The sequence below is a fragment of the Hippoglossus stenolepis genome, chromosome 7, assembly GCF_022539355.2.
Source record: "Hippoglossus stenolepis isolate QCI-W04-F060 chromosome 7, HSTE1.2, whole genome shotgun sequence".
NCBI classification, from domain to species: Eukaryota; Metazoa; Chordata; class Actinopteri; order Pleuronectiformes; family Pleuronectidae; genus Hippoglossus; species Hippoglossus stenolepis.
The window spans coordinates 6,766,013-6,782,314 of NC_061489.1; the positions used below are offsets into that span (position 1 = coordinate 6,766,013).

Below are 16,302 nucleotides of genomic sequence, written 5' to 3' on the forward strand. Positions count from 1 at the left end.
AAATCTAGTACATAGAGGAGGAATTTTCTGTTGTTGAAAAGTGAGTTAAGATATTTGTTGTCAACCACATTACTCATCTATTTTTAACAATATAACCAAAGTAACACCTGCTGCACACTACAGGATTTTCAAATCTTAACTGGTTTTAAAAATGTGGGGGCGACCAAAGAGATAACGACAGATGTGATCGAGTTTTAATCTTTTAATCATGAGAGCACACACTAGATGATCCAGTCAAGACGCAGGACCTCACACTTGGCTGTTTAAACAAACCTTTTCTGAGCAGTGATTTCACAGAGCTGGGAGGGCTAAATCAGACCAAGAAATCGGGCAGATTATCCTCTACTGTGCAGCAGCATTGAACTCACAACCTCAGTAACATTTGTGGACATTCAATGTTGTTCCTAAACCTGAGTCTCTCTTGCTGCAGGTGTTCTTCGCCTCAGTGCAGTCGGGAGGCAGCAGTCAGATTTACTTCATGACTCTTGGACAGAACTCTCTGTTCAGCTGGTAATGACTGGACCTGTGAACTCTGGGATCAACTGGTGATGTCTGCCTATTTTATTCTGTGATCGCCTGGTGATGCCTTTTTATATTTGTGCAGACTCGTGTTGACCTCCATGGGCAGAAGACAAGGATCAACTAAATTCTCCTGGATGCATCACTTATGTCTAGTTTCCATGTATGGATCCACAGTTGAGTTGACCATGATGCCAGCGGCAGAACAAAATGCTTGAATCCATCGCCCCATCCTTGATTTTTGCAGCGGCAGCAGCACAAAATTCTGGACATCACTGTTGCCTCACTTGTCAATGGAAGAGTAATCTTTAACATGCCTGATCTCGTTGGTCATCATTTGATCATTTTGATTATGTGGCGAGTTCTCATGAACACCAGATCACTGGTCAACATCTGGCCTCAAGATTCCTCTACACATCTGTCAGACACCACAGGAGTCTATTCAGTTTGTACCATATTCAGCTCATCTCTCCAGGATCAGTTCACTTTTCTGAAGGGCTCCATTGTAACGGTAACTTTGGTATTTGTATCTGTTATTCACTTATATCCATTTGGCTGGCTGTGGCGTGTGACTGGATCATCTGCTTCGCTCGCATGCAAGCAGCCACTGTGCGAAAAGGAGTGAAAGCAACAAAAGAAGCTGTTACTCAACCTCGTTCCCTCTAAGGACATGATCTGGGCATTTGGGGCCAGATGTTGGGGCCAAAATGTGGACTGAGTTGGATGGTAACCTTATGTCATCCCACATTTTGTTGCGGTTGCTTGAAAGAAGAGGGTTTTTCTGACAGTTACTCTGGGTGACAGTGAGTCAGCATGACCATTACCATTATAGACCCAATCAGTTATATTTAGCTGTATCCTTAGCTGTAATTATACTGTCCATGCAAACCTTATAGTGAGGACAAAAGTCAGGATTAAGATGCACAATATCCTTGCACCATAGTTCTCTTTGACTATTAACAGACCATTCTGTTCCTAATTAATGAGATTCAAATTATTTCTCTGCTTAGCCTGAAATCAGTTGCTAATATATCCAATACATTTTCTTACGCAAACCGCTTTGGATCAGTCCTTTCTGAGCGTTCACTCTATTTCAGATCGGCACTATTTTACTTTAGTCTTATTATGATTTAATTGAGGACCTGGAGAGCCTTTAACTTTACTGTAGGAGCATTAATTCAGATGTACAGCATAAATAGTAAAGACACAAATCAACTCCACTCAAAAAGGCAGTGAATGCTTTTTTTTGTTTTCTTGCATCTATTGTGTAAATACTCCTGTAACAAGCACTGTTTTCTAAATATTGTATAATTGACAGGACATCTTTATGTACAGTATGTGTACAAAAGTATAGGCTAATGAATGTGAAATTCTATCCCAAAGCAGAGTTTAGAGTGTTATTTCCATGATCCTAGAACACTTGTGAACATGGACACGAGCTACTGACAGTGAACCTGAAGGCTCATATCCAAGTGTTTAAGAACAAACAAAGTATCATGTGAATTCTGTTTTGTGGTTGATTTTCTCCTAACATGTATAAGTCAGGCTCTTTGCACAATGGCCTCTCTGTACATGCTTTCTGTAATATATCATACTTTGAAATTATTTTTATTTTGAAACATTTCAAGTCATTCTCTAGTCCAGTCAGTGTATAAGAGCTCACTGTGAGCCGTTGGCTTTAGATCTGTTTCTTCACCACCCAACATGGGACGCACACTTGTTTTTAATGGGTCACCTTGAAAAATAATGATTTTTTGTTGACCCTTGGTCTGAAGAGATGCAATTAGCTGGGCTGAAAAAGTGAAAAGCCCCATTTTATAATATTTAGTATGTTTTTCTTTTTTTAATTTTATTTACACAATGAGCTTAAAAGCAAGAAACCAAAGATCAAAGGCTTTGATTTATTGGTTTCCCTTGATAACTAATGAAAAGAGATCTGACGAAAAATAATCTATATCTGCAAAACAGACATGATTTGGGGTGTATTATTTAACAATGTTCAAAAGACTCCAACCAACATATCCGCCTACAAAATCCCCTGGACTGGTGTGTTTTGCAAATTTTTACAAATATGCACGTTATTGTTGCTAGCATTCTTACATTTAATAGCCTACCTTTATGTTTAAGACAGTATTAGATTTGGTGAAAGTGAAGTTATTGGGTTTTACCTTCAAATGTGAATTTTCAATTTGTTCATTTCAGATTCATTTTCACTTTACCAGTCTTTTTATTCCTTCGTCCGATTTAGCTTAAACAGCTAGTTATACATTCCTCTCTATATTGTAATTACTCTTGAGTTTTGTGACTATCAGACATTGTGCCAAATGTTTTATATCCAGTGATACATTGAGTTTTTATTGATGTCATATTACAGCAGCTGGTTCTGTGAGAGTAATTTAAACTGGAATACAAACGTTCTGATATTGCTCAGTTGCTACCAAAACACAGGACCAGATATCTAGTTACACAGGAATTTAAATGTATGCTGACAGATGCAGAATACTAGCTAACATGGGCTAATATTTTTGAACTATTTGAGCTACCTAGTGTAATGCAGAGTTTCTAGTTAGCATGTGGCTAAGATAGCAACTCTTGGTGAGCAAGCTAACATTTGCTTAGCTGTGTAAAGTTTCAACACAATATTGGTCCAAACTGGTGGAGATCATTTCAAACCCCTTTTACATACAATGCAATGCATGTATTGTATAATAAACTCTTAGCAATTCAAATTCATTTCAATATCAAGCAAGTCACAAGGGTTCACTTTTTTATTTTTAAATCTTGACCAATTCGTCCAGTTACACAATACATTAGAATTATCTGTCCGGCGGAAGAAATGTAACATTAGCATCAGGCCCTGTGCTACTTTGTGTTAGATTATGTAAGAACTGGTTAATTGCTGGGATCCTGAGCAAGACCCTGGCCATTCGAGTCTACATAGGACAGAAAAGACGAGACCAAATTAGTCTTAAACTACAACAGTGGTTCCACCAACTGTCCAATGTACAGTAAAGCCTGTATTTGCTTCTCCTATATATGCATACGTATACATGTACGTACATACACGTAGTAATCAAAAGCTACTTTTTTCATTCATTAGATTATACGTCCAATTGCTTAATTTTTTCAATGTTCATTTAAATTTGGAATTAAGTATTTTTAAAGCAATAATGTATTTGTATGAATACCAATTAAATCATTGTATGCAATTTGATTACAATGACAGATTTGATAATGATTTGGACTAAAAACTATTATTAAATTTAGTCTTGAGTTTGGGGTTATGTTATGTTGAAGGAAAAGAAGTTTATTTTATTATCATTATTGTGAAACTGCCATTTGACATCACATTTTCAATGATCAGTATGTTCCTTTTAAGCTGTATCTTTCTTCCACCTGCTCCAAGAAACAGCACAGAAATCAGCTCATATTCAAACTTAAATCAGTGTCGTGCCTAAAGACGTGTGTTGATCTGAATTAATCCAGCGAGGAATTTTTAGATACGGACTTCTTCTTCCTCTGCTTCACTTTGTCGTCTGCTGAACATTTGACTATAGCTCTGTCACTAATGAGAGAGAAAGAGATCAGTGCACTTCCTCCCACACCTTCCACTGTTTCAGGCTCGCTGTGACTCACTTCGCTAACTCTCCCACCAACTCTCCTTCTCTCATTTTGTCAACACATCTCTTCTCTCTGCTGCGTCTTATTCCCTCAGCTCTCTCCTCAGCCTGCACTCGTCTCGCTCTCTGGTGTCTATCACCATTCTCCAGATCAGTTTGTTCCTCATGTCTCATTCTAGATTGTCTCTGTTTCTCTTGTGTCAAATCTCTCCATTCACCCCCAGCCCACCTTCAGCCTATTGAGGAAGTTTTTGATAGTGTGACTGAATTGAGTTCTTTTATTGTTCTGTTAAATCATCTGAATTAAGACGTTATGTATGAGGCATAGGAGACTGATGTTAGATGTATATCGTGTCACATTTCTTAACTAGTACATACATCACATTATTTCCTTTACACCACAACACTGTCCCTCTATGTTCCATCTAACATGTACCAATCGTATGAAGAAAACCACAGATCTGGCCCAATCTGTCCTTTTGCTGTTTGTTGGAGTGGGCTGAAACATGATGCAGAAAAATTAATGAATATGCATTAAGTTTGCCATGTTCCCTTACAGCAAGGCTATGTAACTTGTGGCAGGTGCACAACAATGCTAAATGCTAAAACTTAACATAAACACAGGTAGAAAGGATTCATAAGGTTAGTGACTTAGTAATGTCACATGCTTGCCAATATCTTAGGTTTGCTAACAATTGCCACTGCAAGCTACCATGGACATACCAGACAGAGTCAGGCTCTAGAGGGTATTGGACTGATCACGGGTGCATTCTTTTAATATAACTTTATTTTGTTTCTGCTTTCAAAAGTTACGTAGTTCTGTTTAAAGTGCTGCAACTGTTATTCTCCAGCCTGTGTACGAACAAGAGTCCGGATGAGCAATGCAGGTCAAAAGAAAGTGTGTGTTTGTGTGGGAGGGTGTGACGAAGACTGTGAGCAGGTGTTTGCTAAAGCAGAATTGAGTCTGCGAGGGAAGGAAGTGTTAAGAAGAGTTAGAGGAGGACGCTGGTGGCTTGAGTGAGGTGTCGCCTAACAGAGGGAACTCAGAAGTTGCTTGAAAACACAAATCCACAATTGAAAAAAGGAATTTACTGCCATCCTCTAAGCACAAAGTAAATTCAAGTAAACGTTGGAAAACTCTTGTTTCAAACTAAGTCAAACTATTTACTGAACTGACAATTTATAGATGATGATGGCTTTGATGAAGAGAGGGAAGAAGAAGGAAGAGGTGAGGAAGTTAAAGGGGGCCACAGTGATTGTGATGAATTACTTATCTATTGGTCGGATGAATCCTGCTGCTTGATAACAACAAATGTCAAAACCCAGTAGGCTGATAGCAATTTCCTAGAACTGTCTGTTTACGGGGGATATTTTCCAGAAGTTGAGATTTAGCCAATAATTTACAACTACTTTCATTATTTTGAAGTTATTCTTCAGTGGAGCATTACAGGACAATTGTGTGAAAATTCACAGAAATTGAGATTATAAAAAAACCAAATGTTAATATTATGTATTCCAGAATATATATTTCTTTTTGATTCCATGCCCTCTGTGTTGTAAGGATGATTGTTACTTTTTTGCACTGGACCTACAGTATGTTTGATTGACTGACATTGACTGTACCCCTGTTACCTTGAGATGAACACACACCTGTGTTTCCATGTAAAGATGCAAAAGACATTGAGACAGCAATAAAAACGTTGAATTGAGTCAAATGCTGCTTATGTTTTGGAGTTGTCTGTCCATCTGTCCCATTTTTTAAATCTGATATCTCAGGAACGCCTTGAGGAAATTTCTTCAAATTTGGTAGAAATGTTCACTTGGACTCGCAGGTGAGCTGATACAAATTAGTTGGTCACAGGTCAAAGATCGAGGTCGCTGTTAGTTAACAAAACACGTTTTTGGTCTTGTAAGCGCAAAATTTCAGGAACACCTGAAGGGAATTTCTTCAAATTAGGCACAAATGTTCACTTGTTCCCCTTCTTAGATTTGAGTGGTCAAAGGTCAAAGTCACTTGGTCTCACAAAACATGGTTTGGCCTTTTGCCTTTTTGTACATGGTATCCAAAGTCTACCGTAAGAAAATTTCTTCAAATGTTGACCAGTTGTCGCTTGGATTCAAAGATGAACTGAATATATTTCAGTTGTAAAAGTTCACATAGATCTCATATGAGTCAGTCCACAAAAATGTATTCGGACTGAAACTGCACTGGTTGGCAGAGGCGTACAACCGCAGGGCGGTGATTCTTGTTTCTGTTGACCACACTGTCATCGAAACAAAAGATCTTGCACATACCACTTGGTAAAACACAATCAGCAGGAGCATTTGCTGTTTTGATTTCCTTACGGTGACCTGATCAACTGATGCTTTTGTCTTTCAAAGTCAAAACATCGATTCAAGGCAACTGCAAAGCCGCCCGTTATCACTCTGCCCAACAGTCAAGGGGACAGTGCCTCGTGACAACACCACCCACGTCTGAAGGCTCAATACAGCATGCCATAGATCCTTCCTGATGGTTTTAATCCATTTCTGATGGTTGACCCTCTTTCAGAAATGTTCTGATCCCCTCTGGACAGCGGTCAGAAAGTTGGGGGGACTTGTGAGACAGATTTGTCAAAGAATGGTCAAAATTTGAAAGCCAAGATCCTGATGTGTCGTCGCTGTGATGGCTCAAGTTCAAACATCCTGGATCCTACAATTCCCACAATGCAAGTTTATAGAATGTTTCATTAGACCCAAGATACCTCCAGGTTTATGCATTCACATGCTCCTTGGAAGGTCCCATTTCCTAAGTTGTGAAGTCATTGTTCTGTTTTGAAGTCGGAATGTGGAAAAAACATGGACACTGTAAACAAAATGTGTCTATTGATGTGTTTAAAGTGGTTAAAAGCCAACATGACACATTTTTACTATATTTGCATAATAACAAAGAGCAATGAAAAAGTTAATCATAAAAACGTATTTGCTAAAAAGTCTGGTGTCTGGTAAAGCGTAATATTTGACGAGTTCAAATTAGCGTTTTTTTGTTGAGGCATGATCAGAGTCGCTCAGCTGCCGTCAGCCCCCCCCTCTCTGTCCCATTCTGTCTCTCGCTCGACCAGGGGTCTCATATATCCCCTGAAGACTCACTGGCACCAATCACAGGTTTCCTTGCCCCTGCCTCACTCTCTTGGATGAAGTCAGGTCATCGAGCCTCCGGCCGTGTTACCTCAGCCACCTTTTCCTCTTTTGAAATGTAGTGATCTGTGTCACTTTGGATTCGACATCATCTGCAGACACCGAGCCAACGCAGGGACAGGTGAAGTCTGCCCTGCAGTGCTGCTCGTCACTGTTGACACTTTACTCCGCTCTAAATTTGCCTCTTCAGTACCCCACCACCAGCCTCAGATTCCCCCTAACCCCATTCCACTACCACAACCCCCCTGAACACGCACACACACACACACATGCCCCTGCCTGTGTGTGTGTGTAAATCAGTGTGTCAGCTCAACCAGAGCAGGGAGCGTCCGCCAACGAAGCCATGACTGGCAGCCACAGAGTCACACAGCAGTTTTGCTTTTAGCTTTTGGATCATTCCCGTTGGATCAGTACATTTGCCGCCGTTGTTGTTGTATGTGATCCTGCTGGGAAAAGAGCGGACAGGTAAGTAAGGGGAAGATTTGGGTTTAAAGATATCCACAGTTGGTAAGAAGCACTGTCTTAAAAGGTGTAGCCCTGCAGGCCTCTGTCACGTGGTTACATCTGCACTCGAATTTTATCAACTCAATACAATTGCACCGTGAAGGAGTCGGTTGGATCCACTTCACTCATCAGCACTTATCAAGAGTACAATGTTTATGTTAAGTGTGGAAATTCAATAGTGTGTCAGGGCTTATAGCTCTGTGCTGCTCATGGTTTTGATTGGTAGATAATCAAATGCTGTAATTCAGTTGGTCAAAGGCCGAGATTCCTGATACTCCTTGTTATTGATACTGCAGCCAGTGCTGGATGACTGGGCTGTCAGAACGAAGAAGACATCTTAGATGAGTCTGGAGTCAAATCTATCCAGCGGCATTTATCTATCTATCTATCTGTCTGTCTGTCTGTCTGTCTGTCTATCTATCTATCTATCTATCTATCTATCTATGTCTCCATACATGTGTGCGAACTGTACAAATGTTGATTAAATTGTGTGTGTGTGTTCTGTGTGTGTGTGTGTACTGTCCACACCAGAGCTGCAAACTGTTGCTGCATTGGATGAAAAATCTGTTACATCCGTTTGGTGGTTTAAAGGGTGTAAGTGAAAAGAAGTGTGTCAGTTATATTCTGCGGTGTGTGCCTGTATGACACAGTGTTCAGCCGCTGAGCCCTGTGGTTGGCGGACAGAGAGATCAGGTGACCGAGTCTGGGCTAAATCGGTCGATCGAGCAGACAAGTTGAGGAGGTGGGAGAATTGGAGAGGCGGAGGGTTAAGAGGATTTTGAGAATGATGCAAGTGAGAAAACAGACTTACGTCTCAGTGTACCTTAGGAATCAACTACAGTCACATATTAAAGCTGCAATCAACACTGTTAAAGAGTAACTTCACCCCCAACTCTAAGCCGAATTCCACCCTTTGCATAATTTTAAAAACAAGGCAGGGGGCAGGTGCTGGGGAGAGGGAGCTGGGGGCTGGAGAGACAGTGTCGCTGCCAGTGGCGTCATCAGACACAGATTTGTCTTCCACAGAGGGCTCTTCAGAAGTGGAGGACTTTTCCCCTTCAGAATCCCCTGAAGTGGAGGACCATGGTGGTGCCGAGCCTTTGTCTCCAGAAGCTGGAGCTCTCAGTCTCGAGGCAATGCAAGTGGATGAGAAGATGGGAGCAGAGTGGTAACAAATCCAACAACACCCACTGACATTTGGCTTTTGTCTGTAATATGACTGGATACAACCGACATTCAGTCGCAGGTCAAATGACTCTGCAGGAGAAACAGGTTTTTATTGTCTACGATCAGCAGTGAGGAATTTGGAAGGAGCCAGGTGAGCGCCTCAGTTTTTGGTGCATTTGTTACGTCGACCATGATGCACCGAGGGGGGGGGGATAGAAAACTCCTCTACTGGCAATGGGAAAGGAGTTGATTACCTTTTTTGGTCGGTTTACCCACATTTAGAAACCTGCTCATTGTGTTGTAAAAGAGGTCGTGTGTTGAGGACAATACCAAAGCTAACGCCACCAGAATGGAGTAAAACAAGACCACAGTTTGTCTATAAACACCATTTGTTCAGTCTGATAATGAACCTACTTAATCAGAGGACATTCACTTGAAGATAAATGTCATAATGAAGAGACTTACCGAAATCTTTTTATAAATTAAATAAGAAAAGTGATATTAAAGCTACCATCAAACTAAATGTCATATCAACAATTTGAACACACACGTGCAGAATCTCTTTTAAGTGAAAGTACAGACATAAATCTGAATCCCACAATGGGATCTCTGCAGTGATGACGTCACCTCCTCGTCAATCAAATAATTAACAGTTACTTGGGTTTTGTATTGAGCTTTTCTTTCAGTGAAGTTCATGTTCTACCCATAACTAGTAGTATACTAAAGTAGTACTACTGTTAAAGTAGACTATAGTCCTCTCCAGAAAACTGACATAATTTATAAATAACCAAAGAAAATTAATTGATCATTACTATGATTTGCATAATTCTGCTCTTGCTATAATAAAAAAAAACACTCTATGCTTCCCAAGTCTACTATGAACTTAACCAGACAACCATCCACAACTGACCACAACGTATTCCATTTGGTGTCTCGGTGATAAAGAGTTTTATCTGAAAAGAACATTTATGTAAATGTAAGGAAAAGGAGAGAATGGCATCCCTACCAAATTGTTTTTGTCATTTAGCTTCTCGGTGATGTATGTGTTTGTATGGAGAGTGTGTTTAGCTCACACACCAGCAAAGTTCGACACTCAGCATGTGGGTGTGTGTGTGTGTGTGAATCGTTCTTGTCCTTTGACTCTTGTTTGGCCTACAAGCCAGAGTCCGCTCCAGTGCCTGATCTTATTGCTCCACACAGTTGAATGTCAATCACAGGAGAGCCCACAGCTCATGTAATGATTGCTTGCCAGTAGATTTCAACAAATCCAGCTCTGCTGCCAGAATGTGCCACTGATGCGCTATATATGTCCCCAGCTCAGACCTGCTGGGGGTTCGGAGGCGTCACAGTGTTGCATGCAGGGCTGGAATTACACAGTGGGTGGTTTGTTTAAATTTAACAAGGTGGATTGTGGGTAGGTGTACCAGAAGGTCGGTGGCTCGATCCCAGGCCTTGGGGAAGATATTGAACCCCAAAACTGCCTCTGACGTCTGTAATGACAGTGTATGAATGGTGTGATAGAAAAACATGCTGTATATAGAAGTGTTGTATAAATGTGTGTGTGGGGGTGAATGTGACTTGTACTCTTTGGTACTTTGAGTGGTGGTGTCTAAAACACCAACCAGTATTCTTGATTGACAAACAACAGAGTGTGTGTAACGGGTTGAAATACTCAACTGCTCAAGCGATTGAGTGATTTCAGTTTTTGTAACTTGAATTATATGCAAATGACCATTAGACAGTGAGAAATATTGATACATAACGTGTGCGACACACAAACAACAGCACAGGGATGCTCCCACTTCAGAACTAGGTCTGAAATGAGTCCAGTTAAATATAGATTATATTTTACAGTAACAAAGCAGCTACTGTAACCACACAGGCTCCCAGAATACCCTGCAGGTGGGTACGTTCACAGTTATTTGTGGTGTAGTTAACTGGCATTATGATCCAGAAGCAGCCTGCACTTGAGGTCACCAGTGTTGTTTATTGGGTGCAGTGAACCCAGTTTGGTCGGCACAGTAGGGCCTGGACTGATACATTACTATAACTATTTAACATCACTGGTCTTTACCTCCACCAAGGAGGTTGCGTTTTCTGATTGCAGGAGTACGCAAAAACTAGTGAACCCCATTTTCTTGACATTTAGGAATCTAGGAAGGTTTTTATCACTTTATTTACGCTGCCAGTAGGGTTGTCACGATACTAGAATTTCCAACTCGATACCGATAAAAAATGTTTTAATAAAGATTAAACAATTGTGTTTTCCTGTTAATTTAACACTGTGTATTAACATTACAGACGGGCAGGACTGATAACTTTTGCTGCTTGGTTCTTCGTTTTATTATTAGCCATAGCAGCTATCCGCTAGCTTTATGATAACTTAACAGACGGCTCATGTGGCTATCGGCTTATGTGTTGTGTGTGTATGTGTATGAGTGTGTGTCTGTGCGTGTGTGTGTGTGTGCATACCCATCTTTATCCTTACTAATACTTCCTGTATGTCTCTATCCATCCACTGTATTGCTTGCCAGGTAGCAGATTAGTTGCACTCTGTGAATACCGTTATAAATCCTCTGGTTATGTCACACAGAGACAATTGATATGAGGGGTTCAGCAGCAGCATCAGCTGTTGTTGTATCAACAATGAGCTTCAAACCAAACCAAAGTACACACACAGACACACACACACACACACACACACACACACACACACACACACACACACACACACACACACACACACACACACACCTGTCAGCAGCGATTATCTGAGGTGAAAACTGGATGAACACATGGATGATGTGTATGTTGCAGCTATTTTTACTTAAGCTGCGACCCAGTCATTTAGTGTTTGTTAGTACGAGTGCTATACATTCTTCCATAGACAGATGGAGAGACACCAGAAAACTCAGGAAAGAGACGTTTGGAGTGAATGTGAATTTTACCCCATTCTGCTTGTCTGTATTTGTCTTGTTAATGGAGACAGTGAGATTTGTCTCTGGTCCGAGAGTCGGTGCTGTGCTTAGGAGGCAGGAGGGTTTAATTTAGCCTGGAAACCTGAACCTCGACCTCCTCCGTCAGCTCCTTCTCTGGGCCCAGGACAGAGCACCAGAGGGCTGGAAAACCATGAAAGTCTCTGGAGACTCATTCACTGGAGGCCACTTAGTACCCTGGCACATAGGAAGTGATGCATTTATTGTCTTAGCTGTGAAAGAGCTTATAGGAACACAAAAGCAAGTCATCATAATGTAAATTACATTTTAAAGTGAAAACATGTTTTAGGTTAAGGTCAGAAGTCAAATGAGGAGCAGAGCGAGCAGGGACCAGGAGTTGATGAGGTTCAGTTTCTGTCACATGCTGCAACGTCAGACATTCAAGATTCAAGATTCAAGAGTTTATTGTCAAATACACAACAATTACATTAAGCAATCGCTGGCAATGAAATGCTTGGGTCACAGGCTCTCTTATCGCAATGCTCAGAATATTACAGCAAAATATAGAATAAAATATATAAAATATACATGAAAAATATACGACAGAACATATGTGATGATACATGCATCAGCTCTGTTGCACATGGGACGTGGGTGTGTTCATGAAAAAAACCTGCCTTGGCTTCAGTTTCATTCATTTTTGGATTCTTCACTCCAGTTCTTCACACTGTTTACTTCCCCACCACAGACTATTGTTTGTGTCCTGAACCAATCTTTATGCACAAAACCTACTTTATGTTACTTGTAACTTTTATTTATATTCATTTTGTTGTCTTTGTATGTCCATGTTAAAATTATCAGTTTTTTCAGATTGTTTTGAATATTTGGATTAAGTGTATATAGTTTATGAAAAAATCCCATCAACCTTCTGGTGTCCCCTCTGGAGAACATGTTGCCATGTGTTTACTCTAAGAAGGAAGGGAATAACACACAGAATCACTTTCTTAGACTTTGACTGTTCAGCAACATTTAAGAAGGAACAGACTGGTGACAGCAGCCACAACTGTACCATTTGTATTTTTTCATAAAGAACTCTACCCTAAATAAAGAAACTATAAAATTAAATTAAAACATTCTATTAAAGGTGTATCACATTTTGAAAAATCTAATAAAATTCAATCAACAGCAAGCAACAATAACAACAACAGTTTATTCATTCAGTAATTTTCTATTGGGGCGACTCAAGGAACAAACAGTCGTCTCAGGTCAGAGACCATCGTCATCGATCAGCCCATTGTCTTCTCCACATGTTTGGTGAAACCAATGGCTGCCGACCACAGGATAGACTCTTCTTTGCTCTTTGGATCATCTCTGTCCTAGAGAGCCAACTGGTTATCTGCTAGTTATCAGTTTAAACAGACAGGGGCAGACTGTATTTACCATTAACTCCTGTCTGAGTGCAGATCATATGCTACATCCCTTTACTTTATCATTGTTTTACTTCTGTCCCTTAATGCATGTTTCACCATTAAGAGAACTTAAATGACTGTCCCAGATTATCAATCATGTTTGATAAAGTGGGATAACTAAAAATATATATATTTTTTAGAACAAGTAAAACACATTTTTAAGAACCCAGTACATATTTTGTTGTTTGAATACATCACAAGCATAATTTGATAACAGTAAGTAACACTTATTTTTACAGATTTGTATCCTCAACATTAATCTTGTCAGAATCCTATGTCACGTACCTTTGTGTGTCACGTACCTTTGTGTGTCATATACCTTTGCGTTCCCAAGTATGGCTTCTGATTGACACTTACCCCGCCTCTTTCTGTGACATCACCCAATGAAGTCATCTGATTTCATTCACATATAATTATTTCCCAAAATTTTAAAATTCTAACTTTACATGCAGGTGATGCAAATGATATGATTACCTGAAAAACACTAATCAACATTATCTTCAAACTTCAAAACAGCAGTTCACAAACCAATGGGTGACGTCAGGGTGAACTGCCACTTGACAACAGTACATAAAGAAGAACAGTTATAGAACTGAAGATCTCTTGAGCATCTTTTGTAAGATTTCATAGAAGAACATAACCTGACTTCTGACAGTGGTAATGTGCTGCTTTTAACTGAGGAAAGGTCCATCTGGCTTAATAGAAGATGCTGACTGATGACATCCTATATGTTAAGTTCAATGTTTTAAAGGTCCAGTGTGAAATGATCTATTGGCAGAAATTGAATATTAAATAATCCTGGTGATGTTCTCAGTAGTGTGTTTCATGTAAATTGTAAGAATTGTTGTTTTCTTTACCCTAGAATGGGCCCTTTATATTTAAATCTACATATCTACATCAGGAGTGGGTCCTCTCTATGGAGGCCGCCATGTTTTTTTACAGTAGCCCAGACTGGACAAACTAAACCCTTTTTGAGTTTTTATGACAACTGAAGGCTACCACAGGTTCTCTTTCATGTTTGGAAGGGGTGGGTGAGGTGATGGGGGATTCACCTGCAACATGCAACTTCACCACTAAATTCTATACACTGACCCTTTAAGTATGCTTCTAACCTGCACGTGTCACATCTATCTCTTACTCCCAACAATCTGTCACTACACACACACAACTCACACACACTGCTGGTTCATCCAGAAATCACTTTATGCATCCTAGGATGGATTTTACTGACCATGCACACTCTCTCGTAACCTTACTTATTATTCATGTGGTGATACATGCTCAGACTCGTGTGTCCACAGCAACAAGTGTCTGCAGCACTGTGATAGAAGCTGTGGTTAGAGTCAGTGTGAGATGTTTGACGCTGTGCTCCTGTCTTTATAGAGAGAAAAACAAACCTCAGTCACTGCCTCCTGGAGCGCCTGAAACATGGCACAGTAAGTATGACTGTGCACACACACACACACACACACACACACACACACACACACACACACACACACACACACACACACACACACACACACACACGCACACACACACATTGACAAACACAAACATAAACTGATATAATCCTTTCACTGTTGATTTGTACCGCCTACTGTGTGCCCGTGTAGCATCCAGAGGGTGCAGAAGAAGACCAGCACCATGTCTCTGACCATCTCCTCCTCCTCCTCTGCATCTTCCACTCGAGAGCTCCTCTCCAGCTCCTCGGGCTCCTCCTCTTCCTCCAGCCTCCTGGCTCAGAGACACTCCGGCCTGGTGCAGCCGCTGTGTGTCAGCCCTCAGAGGGTAGGTGCTTCCTATGATGGTAAATCAGCTCATTTGACAGACATGTGCGATATATTATTGAAATATGGTATTTACATTTGCTAATGTGACTTGTTTCTCTATAATGTTGCAGATGCATGACTATACAAATATGTGAAGAAATAAAGTGATTGTTAAGCTAATTAAATAAAAAAGAACATTCTCTGTATCCAGACTCAGAGTCCCATCTACAATCAACAGACTTCAGGGAATGCAGTGGCTCCTACATTTGTAAAGGTAAAAATATCAGAATTATCATTATAAATATATATATATATATATATATATAGAGAGAGAGAGAGAGAGAGAGAGAGAGAGAGAGAGAGAGAGAGATTCTATATGAATATATTCTAATTCTTCCTTTACTTCTTCTAATCTGTGTCTGTATCCTTGTCTGTGCACCTGTTCACTCATCATCATCATCATCATCATCATCATCATCATCATCAACGACAATATCATCCCCATCCCCATCCTCATCGTGGTCTTCGTTGCCTAGTGTCTGCATGATGTGTCCACAGTGAAGGGCCAGCTGGTGGTCCTGGAGTGCAGACTGAGGGGAACTCCACCTCTGCAGGTCATGTGGTACAGAGAGGATGAGACAATACTGGACTCAGATGATTTTAGGATTCTACGCAAGAGTGAGTTTGTGTTTATGACTTGAGTCATTAATTCGACTTCAGAAAATCCTTTGGGGTCTACAGTCCCTCACCCTGACTACAGGGAAGGTTTGTGTCAACACTGAGTTTATGGTCAACACTGGGTGACATCAGAGAAGCTGTTTTAAACATCCAAGTACTTCAGTATTAAAATGGAGACGATGCCTAATTGAGCATTATTCTTATTTCCATGAAAATAAAACACATTCATCTCACCTCAATAATGTACACTACACAATACTGTAACTTGGATTCACAGTAGATCTGTTCAATTATAAGAGCAGCATGTAAAACAGTGTTTTCACTGCAGCAGAACTAACTTTGGTCTCTCTCTTTGTTTTTCCAGAGGCCAGTTCTGCGTCAGTGCCAGGTGAGTGCATAATATTGATTTCATACTAATGACTAGAAAGAGGTGGTTCCCAATATGGTTCCCCTTCACCCA

At 40.4% G+C, this 16,302-nt stretch overlaps 2 protein-coding genes across 5 annotated transcripts in view; both read left to right on the forward strand.

The window, feature by feature from the left end:
• si:zfos-2326c3.2 (misshapen-like kinase 1) overlaps positions 1-5,848 on the forward strand; it is a 70,319-nt gene extending 64,471 nt beyond the window's left edge. For 3 of the 4 annotated variants that reach the window (XM_035161092.2, XM_035161094.2, XM_035161095.2), the window contains one exon: positions 431-5,848. In XM_035161092.2, the coding sequence (XP_035016983.1) occupies positions 431-514 (84 nt within the window). In that variant the 3' untranslated portion in view covers positions 515-5,848. The remainder of the gene's footprint in view (positions 1-430) is intronic. The other variant, XM_035161093.2, reaches the window with a different exon arrangement.
• A 1,707-nt stretch (positions 5,849-7,555) lies between these two features.
• myot (myotilin) overlaps positions 7,556-16,302 on the forward strand; it is a 28,564-nt gene continuing 19,817 nt past the window's right edge. Inside the window, 6 exon segments of the mRNA XM_035161939.2 lie at positions 7,556-7,781; positions 14,776-14,828; positions 15,009-15,183; positions 15,376-15,438; positions 15,701-15,842; positions 16,207-16,230. Of these exon segments, the coding sequence (XP_035017830.2) occupies positions 14,821-14,828; positions 15,009-15,183; positions 15,376-15,438; positions 15,701-15,842; positions 16,207-16,230 (412 nt within the window). The 5' untranslated portion in view covers positions 7,556-7,781; positions 14,776-14,820.